Raw genomic sequence first — 12,581 nt, forward strand, 5'->3', positions numbered from 1 at the left:
TATCTCCCTCTAAACGCCTACAGAAAGCTGACGAAGGCCTGACCGCGTGGTGGGAGGCGAGGCAGAGGAAGGCTAAACAGACGGTGCGAGGTTGGAGGGAAGGAAGGAAGACGTATGTGCCCAGACTCTGCCCCAAAAGGTGTATCCCGTCCCGTCTGGCCCGAACACCTTGGCGGCGGTAATAATAGGGTTGTTAATTAACTACGCGGCCGTACGTAAATTAATGGATGTCACGTGGCACGGCGGAGTGTAGGTGTAATGGCGGGGAGGCTCATTAGGACTGGCCCATCACTTCCCCCTTCACCTGGCCAACCACCTGTAGTGTATGGAGAAAGAGAGAGGCTAAGGTAGACGCCCCATCATTTCCCATCACCTCCACCTAGACCACTGGAACCACTCTACTCCAACCTACTCCACCTGCTGCCATCCACCTGCAGAAGAGCATATGAAGGCACCAAGTCATATTTATAAACATTTCCTCGCACAAGCACACACACATTGGGGCTTTCCTAGGAGATATAGATAGGCCTCTCTAAGGGTAGTTTCATGACCCTGGTGGGAGTTTGACAAGGCATCTACACCATGAACTATTAAAAACACTCATGATAACTGATTTTATCTCCTATTTGGCCCTTTGAAATAATTGATATCAGAGTCGGTAGCGTCTGAGAGAACCGAGCTAAGATAGAGGAGGTGAAGGGAGGTTGCCAACAGGTCCCGTTCCTTCCACCTGCGCCTCCAGACTCCCTCCCATTCCCTCCCTTCTCAAGCATCCCACCACCACCATCCACCTCGCTATGGCCCCAAGTGCAGCCACAAAATATACCATGAAATCCCAAGGTGGGCCATATATCCCCTTCCAGCGATGGCGTGTGAGCGGGAAACCAACCCTCGGCCGCCTTCCAGCCCTCCAGCTCCTCTGCCTGTGTTGTTTCCGCCGTCATGCTTAAGCCGCCATAAAGTTGCTGATTTTACTGCCCGATAGCACCGCCTTGCCCTCCGCGGCCGTGAAAGCGCAGGAAAAAAAAATCACTTGGGGTCGGTATAGGCCTAGACACTCACCCCTGTTTTTTTGCACCATAAGAAAGGGATTTTTTTTGTTTTGAGGCAGTGTGAGCGTCGGAAAGAAACCCTCGCACGGCCTTGTGATAGCGGGGTGAAGGGGAGGAAAGGGGAAGGAAGGAAAAGGGTAGGGGGCGTGGTAGGGAATGGAAGATGTATGTATGTATGTGTGTGTGTGTGTGTGTATGTGTATTGATTTATGAGCGTATAGACAATGAGCAAGGACATGAATGGCTGTGTATGTGTGTGTGTGTGTGTGTGTGTGAGTCCTAAATTACCGTCGCTATACATAAGCATCTAAATATCCCTTCGTCTGTTTGTCCCTCCTCTCTCTCTCCCTCCCTCGTGTTTGTGTGTTTGTCTCTCTCTCTCTCTCCTCGTGCTTCTGTGAGACCGCCAGGCCCTCCCAGACCCCTCCCAGTGTGTCTTCGTATCGGGTAAATAACAAAACTAATCCCTCTTCCTTTCTCTTCCCTTCCCTTCCTCCCTCACTTTATCCCCTCTTCTCCCCTCCCCATCACCCTCTCAGCATCAGGTCATCCATACCCCTCCTCTTCCCTCCTCTCTGTCAGTATTGGGTCAACTATTTAAGCCGTTTAGTCATGGTGTTCCGCATTTCCTCTCCCTCCCACCCATGCACCAGGCGGATCCATCATGCCCGGGAAAAATACTCTTCACCACCACCACCACCAGTCCTTCCTTCTTGGGTGCCACGATGACAGCCTTTACAACCCCAAGGAGACCTATCGCCCCCCTCCTCCCCCTCCCTGGAAGTAGGAAAAAAAGTATACGACCCCTTCCTTCCCTTTCTCTTACTTACCCACACACCTCTCCCTCCCTCCCTTGTCCCCCTTTCCTCCTCCTACTTCTCAAGGCTCTCACGGCCCCTTGTGCACCTTCCTCTGTCTCTCGCGGGAGGAGTCATCGCCGCCGGGGCTGTGACGATCGTGTTACGCCTTGGGACTCACCAGTTGACGGCGGTGCAGGCGGTAACCCAATACAGAGAGCCCCGTGGAGTCAGTGTTAGAGAGGAAAGAGTAGAGGTAGCGTGTGACAATTAGCTTGGTATTCTTAAACTCTTCCGCCCCTCATGTCATCAACTATTTCCAGAGGCCAAAAAGGAGATTAATCGTGTTCTAATGAGTTGTTTATTTTAGGTTCATGTGCGGAAGGGTTAAACTACCATCAGGGTCGTTAAACTACCCCTGGAATGCCCCAAAACTCCTGTATAAGAAAGCCTTGTTAGATATGTGTACTTGGACCCCGGAATGCTTAAGAATGTGACCTTTTTTTAGTTTTTCATTGGCATTCGTAAGGCGTGATGAGTTGTGTGTTTTTGTGTGTGTTTGTTATTCTGCTATAATTGCACTGAGTCATCCTCCTCCTCCTCCTTCTCCTCCCACGATGCTTTTTTTCCTTCTATTCTCTTTCCTTACTTTCTCCCTCTCTCCCTACCTCCCTCACGTCAAAGAGAATGGAAGTATTGTCAAAAGAATCACTAATCGAGCCCATCCCTTTATTCTTCTTAGTAGGCCTTTGACTGGATATGACAAAAAAGTATGACATTCCCGACTCAAACAAAACAAACAGAAAAAAATCCAAAGTCAAACCGAACCGAAGGGGAAAAAATGGGCTGTGTGGTTAAGCTCCTTTCTAAAATCTCAAAAGTTCCCATGGACGGCCGGGGTATAGGCCTCCTCACCTCCCCTTCTCCCTCCCTCTCACCTTCCCTTTCTCCTATCTCTTTATCTCCCCCCAGCAGACAGTGAAAACATACATTTCATTAGAGGCAACTCCTGTATCGGGGCCCGGAGAAGCACCAACAAGTTCAAGAGGCAGAGAGCCCCAGGGGAAGAGACCTTATCCTGGGCTGTGGACTGAGGGCATCCGGGGCAGGGTGGGCTGGGGCTTTGTTAGGCCTACGCTACAGCCTCAGCCCAATTCTAGGCCGAGGCGAGGACGATAAGGATTGTTAGTGAGAGCGATGACGCGCGGCCCTCTGTTCTGTGTTCCCCGCCCACCCACCTACTTGCCACAGGACTCGTAACATTTATGGCCCCGAGATTAAGAGAGCCACACAAACAGATAGCGTCTTGCACTACAGCCTGAGGTGAGGAGGTACTCTGAAGGTCACAGTAAGATGAAGGTGATGATGAGGTGATGAGGGTGTGGTTACTGCAAGACGCGACTGTTTGTGTGTCTACAGTGAACGTGTCTGCCGTACTCACCCTGATCTCCTGTTGAGTGACGGAGTAGTCTGTGTAGTAGGCGAGGAGCTCCACGGAGAGGGGACGACACTGCCGCAGTTTGGACGCCAGCAGGAGACACACTGCGCCGAGTAGCTGCAGCTGCGTCCTCTGCACCACACAGGCGCACAGGAACCTGTCGAAGAGGTTGGCTGCCACGGCAAAGACCTGCTCCTCACACGCCTGCTCCTCGCACACCTGTGGATGCCGCGAGAAGACAAGTCAGTCAGGGGGCGTGGCGGCGGTCTGCCTCCTAATGTGCCTACCTATAATGCCATCTTCCTTTCATTCTCATCGGCTAGTATTCTATTACAAGCTTTTTTAATTACTGGACATTAATGAAGACGGTGTAATTGTGCACGACGGAAGATTTTCAGACTTAATGCTTTCGGTTTCCGCCTCGTCAGTAAGATCACGAGATGGTGCTTCTGAAAGCTTTAATTTGAAACCAAATACATCTGATAATAACTTTCCCAGGGCCGACCCGCCGCAGCCTCCGGGGCCACCACTCGGATTCCACGTAGAGTCATGCTGAAAGCCCTCCGGTGTTTCTTGCCTACCGGTGACTGCCTTGCCTTCCCTCAGATGTTGGAAATGAACAAAGCAGTAGAGGCAGTGTCATAATCTTCCTTAGAGACAGTTCAGAGACAAATAGACATACGCGGAGGAAGGAAGAGCCAGGGATTCCCATGCTTACAGGACCCTCCACGCAGTGTGTTGGGTTTCACGTGTCCCATCGCCTCTCAGCGTGATGGGGTCCTCAAGGAGCGCTGCTGCTCCCCCGTTCAGGGCCCTCAAGACGTCTCAAGCACCTCACGTCGATGAGCTGAGTCTGAGGGCTGACGGGGAGACACCACGCGAGGAGCCCTGGCCGACTCCCTGACTCGGCCTCTCCCTGGGTAGGCCTCAGCCACACATGCACGTCTCCTCGCCCTTCAGCCTCCTCCACAGCCCTTATGGCCGCTTTACCCAAGTGTTATGACCGCAGGCCTCTCACTATTCGGGCTTACGACTCTTTCTTCCGCCTCCAAGTTGGTAGTGGCCGCCGTATAAGACGGGAATGACCTAAATTTCTAAGACATTTAAAAAGTGGAAGTTCAGGGCGTGTTTTTACTGTGAAGGTTCCCGATGTGTGTCGTAAGGATGAGGGAAGGTGCGAGGTGAGGTGAGGTAGCCCGGCGTGCCCTCTCTCCTGCCCCCGCCGACCACACACTCACGCACGCCGAGGCACGTAAACAAACGCGATGTAAACAATATAGTCGAAGAAACCGTTAGGGCGAGTGGGGAGGGGCTGCCTCGTGATTATTTTTTCTGGAGTTTAGTTAGGAGTGGCGGCCTAGAGGAGGAGGAGGAGGAGGAGGCTGGGGAGGGAGGGAGAAATGGGAGGGAGGGAAGAGGACAGAGGAAGTGCGTCGGGAAGGGGTCGTCTGAGTCCCTAGAGTATTACGTGATATAAAACAGATGAACGTTCACGCTCAACCTCTTACGCAGCCACACGAACGTTGGCCCCGAGATTCAAAATTCGGTGGGTGAGGAAAAAGTTATAGGCTGAGACTGGGCTAACATATTTTGGGAGATTTTGGGAGATTTCAGTTGAGTAATTAGTTCCAGTTGCCTTCTTGGGCCGAGTCGCCTTTGTGCCTCCAACAGTCTCCCACATAAGGCCAAATACACCGGCCGGGCCCTTTCACAAAACCGGTCAAAATGAATCCATAAAATTTTAACTGATTCCGTTTCTCATAAGCGGAGTGTGCGGCCAGAAAGGGGAGGAAGCCGTGCATTGTTACACAGAGAAGGAAGTTGTGCATTGTATAGGCCTACGTAATTCTAGGCCTAGGCGCCGGCCGGGACTTTGACAAATACTGGGACTGTCACATGTATTGAGGAACAGAGGGGCGCCGTGTAGGTGTGGACGAGGCGCCGGGGAGGGGGAGGGAAGGGAACGGGGCTGGGCTGGGCAGGGAAGGAACGAAGGAAGGAAGGTAGGGAGAGGGAGGGGAGGGACGGAGGAGAAAGGGCTGTATTAGAAATGAATGATTCTCCGGCCAGGCCTTTGCTTGTCGAATCAGAAGAAAAAAGAATTTTACTATTTTCGCGTCATTACGTGCTGATAAAAGGAATCTGGGAGGCCTCGTGTTTTGTGCTGCCCTCGTCCATGGAGACCCCGAGACTCTCCCTGCCCTGACATCTCTTACCCATCGTATTTTTAACAAGCGTCGCACGTGTTACGAGTCGTCCCTGAGGAGCTGTTGGAGGGATTTGCAGGATGTGGTTTGGGGAGAGTGAGGACAATTAATGTGTGGTCAACCCCTGGCGAGGTGGGTCAGTCCTCACTCCTGACCACCTCGAGGGGCGGGGTGCCGGGTGTCAGGGCGGAGAGGGATGGGCGGCAGGACCAGACGGGCACTTTCTCCGCCTCGCTCTGTCTTGCAGGAGTACTCTAATGACAACCAATATCCGCTGGTATTATCGGCTGGATGAGGCAGGGGATAAAAAATGGGTGGAAGACGGGACCAGTTCTAGAGGCAGGGAGGGAGAGAGGGCGAGGGAGGAGGGTCTGGGGACAATGTGAGGGCGCCCCGCTGACCCACTGAACATGTGGTGCTTGGGGAACTTAACCCAGTTTTGGAGGGACATGTCGAAGAGGGTCATCTGGAAGTGTGTGTGTGTGTGTGTGTGTGTGTGTGTGTGTGTGTGTGTGTGTGTGTGTGTGTGTGTGTGTGACATAACATTCAGAGTCGTGTCATACTCTGAAATCGTTTCCAGCAAAAGTTTCAGCCTCGAAACTTGTCATGCCGTAATTCGTATATCATAAAACGTAAGAATACAGAATGCGTGACGCCCGGTGTCTCTGTGTTTGTTGAACGTCTGAGGAGCTACAAAACGTGCGTTCGGTGTTTACGTAAGGTGATGCGACGCGAAGTTTTCCTGTTAGCATTCCTTCCTATTTACTCGCTTCTTGTAGCACGATGAGCAAAATTAGATATGCCTTATTAATACAGTACATTTCAAATTAGTTTTAGCAAGATTCTACACGAGATTATTGTTATAAGTTAATCAACCTCAAAAAATAATCCTACATATTGTCATTAGTTATTCCAGAACGTATGTTACATTACTGCCGATTAATACTCACATCAAACATCCACTTCGTGACGACCTTCCGCATGTAGGGCTGGATGTCGTTCTGTATGTGCTTGAAGTAGTTTTGTGGCGGGATGGTGAAGGGCTGCAGCTGCAACAGGTTGTTTAGAATCCTGGAGTCCTCGAGCAGCGTGTTGTCCTGCAGCGCGATGGGTCCCTCTGAGCACGCCGGCGCCTCGGAGCAGTACAAGTCCTCCATCTTCAGGACGGTGCGGGACTAGCGGCGGGTTAGGCTTAGCCTCGAGTTCAAGGCTTCTGCAGGAGCCGAATTCCTCTAGAACATGTGTTGTCCTTTTCAGTGTGTGCTCGCAGCCAACACACAAGGCGACACTTGCGGCAGACTGTCACAGCACATCTGAGCTCCGGGCACTTGTATCACTTGTCACGGTGGTAAAAATTCTTAATATCTTAGTAGAACACAATAAATTCACAATGTCACTTAAATAGCAATAAACTGCCAACAGTCGAGTGTCTGTAGTACACAGAAGTAATGGGTAGCACTTGGGTTGGTGGTTAGTAGAGTCCAAGAAGTGTCCAGTGCACACGTGAGAACAGGCAAGTTATGTCGTGCAGAGAGCGAGGAACACACACCCAACTTCCTCGTCTCCACAACACGCACTGACCACCTTGGGAAGAGGGCAGGGAAGGTCTGGCCGCCCGGCAGCTGCCTCCGTCATACTCGGGCCGACACGATGCCAGATGTCGTGGGAACACATCCCACGAGGAGCAGAGGCGTCCGCTGCCGAAATTAATTACCAATGTTTTGATGTAACATTACGGACACCTTGTATTTAATATCATTTGTGAGGTTGTTATTTTTGTAGCTGTTATTAGGTTACGATTGAGGACAAAACACAGATTGGTGGAGGCTGCTGACCCCCCAGGCTCCGACACCACCACCACCACCTCCCCGGGCGCTGAATGAATCACATTTCTGCCGCGGACTCCTCGCAAAGTCGGTATTTGTTATATTTCAACTTCATATGCAACTTCAAACCAGAAAACTATCAAAGGACGAGAATATAGAACAAAGCGCCATGAAAACGTTAAATATTATGAAGAAAAACTAAAAAAAAAAAAGACCCCCAAAGACAAGTGTGTGTGTGTGTGTGTGTGTGTGTGTGTGTGTGTGTGTGTGTGTGTGTGTGTGTGTGTGTGTGTGTGTGTGTGTGTGCGTGTACGTGCGTGCGTACGTGCGTGCGTGCGTGCGTGCGTAAGAGAGAGAGAGAGAGAGAGAATTATGTATGAGTGTGTCTTTTTTATATCATTTCCTGCGGTGCCCGTCTGGCTGCTGATATCACGACCCCCTCGAAGACGACCCCAACGCGGCACCACCACCACTGCAGCGGCCTAGACGGAACGTATCAGTGACAATTCCTAGAACATGAGCATTCGCAGTGGTGGATGCTGCCGCGGCGCCTTGTGGAGGGGGGCAGCAAGGGCCAGAGTGCTCGCCGCCCCAACCACCAGCTGCCGGCGGCGTGTAGTCCCTCCCCGGCAGGCAATAAGGATCCCTCGGCGCCGGGGCTGAGGGAGGAAAGTGCCGCGTCGCCGTGCTCAGGGGACTCGAGGGAAACCACCGGATGTCAATAAGGTAAATTTCCTCAACACGCTGACGAAGAATTAGTTGCGTTTTCCTGCCGCCGCCGCACGTCGATATTCCACTTCCAGGCGGGATTCAATTGCCGCTGCTGCTGGCCCGATGGTCGTAATGGTCGTGGTCGTTATCATCATCATCATTGTGGTTTTCATTAGTTTTGCAGCCTCCCCTTCCTCTGTCACACACAATATATTCCATTTTATTGATTAGTGTATATTTTTTTCCTCTGCGTTAGGGTCGTATGTGCGTAAGAGAGGCAGACAGACAGGCAGACAGACAGAAATATAGAGAGCACGTATATTATTCACAAACGTATATATACAATTCAGGATATATTAATTGTTTTATGATGAATGGCGTTACAAGGAATCAGAGGGGCGCATCTCAAGATAGTAATCCCCAGAACATGCAAGGAAACTGTGAATTGGCGCTAGGAGTAGAAGAAAGCGAATTACATATTACATATCATTATCATTATTAAATTATATCGCTCCATTTTATTTTCTCAACGATGTATCGCAAATTATGAATGAAAAGATGGCTCATATTAGCGATTCATTTCTTCGGGTCTTCACTACAAGAATAATCCAAGACCACAACAGGGTTATCATTCTTTCAAGTTTGCATGGAGTGACTTTCGCCTTCATAGCGTAGAAGAAAGCCTTGTAACATGTCGATAAACTCTCGTAAGCTCCCTTTGAAAATACCCATAACTTGTATCCATTTGTTCTCCTAAGTAGGTACACTGAGGGATTTAAGTACTTGTGAATAAGTAAGTATATGTTTGGGTATAAGTAAGAACATAAGTAACAGTAACAATAAGGGTTCAATGAATTTTCTGGCATACGCAAATTTCCGAGCGTTTGGTGTTAAAGTCTTCGGTATTCGCCCGCCGAGTTTAATGTTATGCGCACAAAAGGAGAGAGAGAGAGAGAGAGAGAGAGAGAGAGAGAGAGAGAGAGAGAGAGAGAGAGAGAGAGAGAGAGAGAGAGAGAGAGAGAGAGAGAGAGAGAGAGAGAGAGAGAGAGAGAGAGAGAGAGAGAGAGAGAGAGAGAGAGAGAGAGAGAGAGAGAAAATCCAGGTGTCCTTTTATAGGTGAACACTAATTACAAGGTGAGACATTAATTAAACCTCGTTGGCGCAGGAATCGTCAGGCATCTTGGGACTTTTAAGAGCGCATAAAAGGGCGATAAGAGGCTGGAATGCGTCTCGGCGTCGGAGATGAGATGCGAAACGGCTTCCAACTCCACCTAGCCCTGTGCCGCGTGTCTTAATCCCTTGGTAACGTTGCTTTGGTCGCTTAATAGCTTATATATCTTAAGACAAAAGGATAAAATTAGTCTGAGTGTTTACATATGGGATGCGAAAGAGCCAGCACCTTCTCATTGTCTCCTGTCTCTTGTCATAATTCCTTGGGTAACGTTGCTGTATTTCCTTAAGAATTTATTATATATCTTTAGATTGAAGGTCGAGATGAGTCTGGGCTTTAGATATGAAGTTCAGAGGGGTCACCAACACCTCCCCTTCTCCTCATTCCTTCAGTTACGTTGCTTCAGTCATCTCAGAATTCATGTAGTATATTATGGGAGCTTCATTAAGTTCTTGGGGAAGTCTTTCGTTGTGTATTAACTCACGCGCAGTAGAGATAGGTTAAGTAACCAACAACAGGCTTCATTATCATGGACATTTTCTACGGTTGAGGAAACGATTGAGCCTAACATGAAAATAGAGTGAAAGTGGCTGGTCCTATAGAATTAAACGAGGTTGCAGATGTGTGATTTGTAAGCATGTAATCAGGATGCGAGCGTCGTTGATTAGGGACCTGACATGGGAAGGAGATACAGTAATGACGGTTAAGGACAAGGAATGGACTATGGGAGGTCATATAACGCGTAGAACAGATAATAATTGGACAAGCAGAGTAACAGAGTGGCAACCTAGAAACTGAAGACGTCAAGGAAGAAAGAAAATCAGGTGGAGAAATGAAATTAGAATGGAGAACACAAACATCATACAGAGAGAGAGAAATTTGAGAACGAAATTACCTTGAGAGAGAGGGAAGGATGATGAGGAATAGGTACTCCCAATGAAGAGGCAATGGAGGGGCTGCTAATGATGACGATGACGATAAGGAATATAATGAGATAATGAACAATGAAAGGACGATGGAATGAAGAAAGCTGGAACAAAAAAATCGAATTTGTCGTGATAGGCCTTTATCCCTCAATCAACTAGCAATGAATGAAAACTATTATAACAAACCTTAGTGGCACGTGACTCGCTCTAGACCCCCATTATCTTCCTTACCCATCAATTAGGTGTCGAAAAATAAAACATATCGCTTTGTCTTTTATAAGTAGGACGAGAAACGCACCGTGGAGCGATAAGGGCGATAAGGACCTGATGCCCTATATGTCCCTGGGGGGGGGGGGAGAGAGAGAGAGAGAGAGAGAGAGAGAGAGAGAGAGAGAGAGAGAGAGAGAGAGAGAGAGAGAGAGAGAAAGAAAGAGAGAAAGAAATGAATGAATGAATGAATAAAGGAAAGAAGAAAGAGAAAGAAAGATAGATAGAAAAAAAGGAAGAGAGAAATAAAGGGAGAGCAAAAGAAAGACAAAGAAAGATAGAAAGGAGGAAGAGGAGGACGACAACGAGGAGGAGAACAGACAGACAGCCACTCAGTATGAAAGAGACAGCCAGACACTCAAAACTGCTTCAATCCCTCTCTTCTTAACACCCCGAGGGAGTTGGAGGAACGCATAGACAGTGATTAGCGTATGGGTGTGGCGCTGACCATTTCCCTACCCCGACCACCCCAACGCGATCGACTCTATGCGCTGACCCAACCTGACCCGACCCAACCCGACCTCGACCCATTCCTTGTCTCCGGGTGTACAGAGTGGGTGGGTGGTCAAGGGGTATGTAGGGGGGGGGTTAAGGGAGGGGATAATTGTCCTTAATCCCCTCCATGGTCCGAGAAGCGAATTAAGAAGAGGATCAGGTGTTGCAGGTGGCCAGTTAGTGTGGATCAGTGGATCATCTCGAGCAGGGGCGGTGGATGGGGATGAGCGAAGTGGACTCTCTCTTTCTCTCTCTTTCCTCTCTCCACCATCATCATCACAACACATCACCTCAGCTTCTCTTTCTTTCCTCCTTTCCTTTCCTTCGTTCCTTCTTCTATCTTTCCTTCCCTTCCATCCCTCCCCTCCTTCCTTCCTTCCTTTCCATCATGCCACACCGTTATCTTTAAACCATCAAAACCACATCACTTCTTTACTCCACTTCTGTTCACAGTTACCACCACCACTATCACCATCATCACCACCGCTATCATCACCAAACCATCTAGCGCATCCCATCCCATCACCTCCCCATCTCTGTCCACCACCAAGAACTCCACCACTGTCTCCATTAATTAAACCTCCTTGATCACCACCACCACCACCACCACCACCACCACCACCTCGCCATCTTGCTACAACCTGCCGCGCACCAGTCAGCTTCCTCCTGGTGTTCTATTTCACCCAAGGATCCTTTTTATCCACTTTCCTTTTTTTGCCAGTCTCCTCTCTCTCCTCTCCCTTCTCTCGCTTCTCTTCGCTCTCTGCCTCGTTCATCATCCTCCCCGTCCTCTGTTTCCTTCCCTCGCTTTTACTTGCTTTCATCTCTCCTTTCTTTCTCTTTCTCATTTTCTTTTAGTTCCTCCTTTATTTATCTTTCTTATGTCTTCTGAATCGCCTTCTGTACCTCCTCTTCTTCTGTTTCCTTCTCTTATCTAGTTCCTCCTTGCTCTTATTTCTCCTTTCTTTCCTCTGTTCTTTGTTCCCTTCCACTTCCCTACATTACTGCTACTACTACTACTACTACTACTACTGCTACTACGTGTGTGTGTGTGTGTGTGTGTGTGTGTGTGTGTGTGTGTGTGTGTGTGTGTGTGTGTGTGTTACTGTGTGTTCGCGTCGTTCCGGGTTGTTTCGTGGCTTGTGTTCGCTATCCCCGGGTCGAATGGCTTCTCCCTCACATCGTAATTGCCTCCATCTTGTCGCCTTTGTGTTGGCCTCCGCCTCAGGAAGTCTTAGGCGGCCTCATTCAGCATCTTGGGGTAATCCCGTTTGTTCCGCGCCTTCCCAGCATCCCTCGGTCCCTCCCTTCCTTCCCTTCTCTTCCCTCCTTTCCTTCCTTCCTCCCCTCACTTCGTTCCTTCTTACCTTCCTCCTTTTCTTTTCTTTCCTTCCTTCCTTCCCTTATCTTCTCTCCTTTACTTCCTTATTTCCCTTCCCTACTCTTCTCTCCTTTCCTTCCTTCCTCCTTACTTTCCTCCCTTCTTTTCTCTCCTTCCTTCCTTCCTTCCTTTCCTCCATGCCTCCTTTACTTCCTTTCCTTCTTTTCTCTCCCTTCCTTCCTTCCTTCCTTTCTCTTCCCTTCCAATTCAACCCAAAGCATTTTACTCCTTCCATTTTGCTTTTCTTTATTTTTGTATCATTTTCCATCTTACTTTTGTTTTCTTATAAATATTTGCTGATTTGGTGTGT

General features: G+C 49.1%; 1 protein-coding gene across 1 annotated transcript in view; it reads right to left on the reverse strand.

Moving 5' to 3' along the window:
- Positions 1-7,107, reverse strand: part of LOC127008860 (G1/S-specific cyclin-D2-like) — a 39,299-nt gene extending 32,192 nt beyond the window's left edge. Inside the window, exons 1-2 of the mRNA XM_050881243.1 lie at positions 6,445-7,107; positions 3,291-3,506 (exon numbers count right to left, since the gene is read on the reverse strand). Of these exons, the coding sequence (XP_050737200.1) occupies positions 3,291-3,506; positions 6,445-6,651 (423 nt within the window). The 5' untranslated portion in view covers positions 6,652-7,107. The remainder of the gene's footprint in view (positions 1-3,290; positions 3,507-6,444) is intronic.
- Positions 7,108-12,581: the final 5,474 nt, after the last annotated feature.

This window comes from Eriocheir sinensis, chromosome 39, assembly GCF_024679095.1.
Source record: "Eriocheir sinensis breed Jianghai 21 chromosome 39, ASM2467909v1, whole genome shotgun sequence".
Taxonomy (NCBI): Eukaryota; Metazoa; Arthropoda; class Malacostraca; order Decapoda; family Varunidae; genus Eriocheir; species Eriocheir sinensis.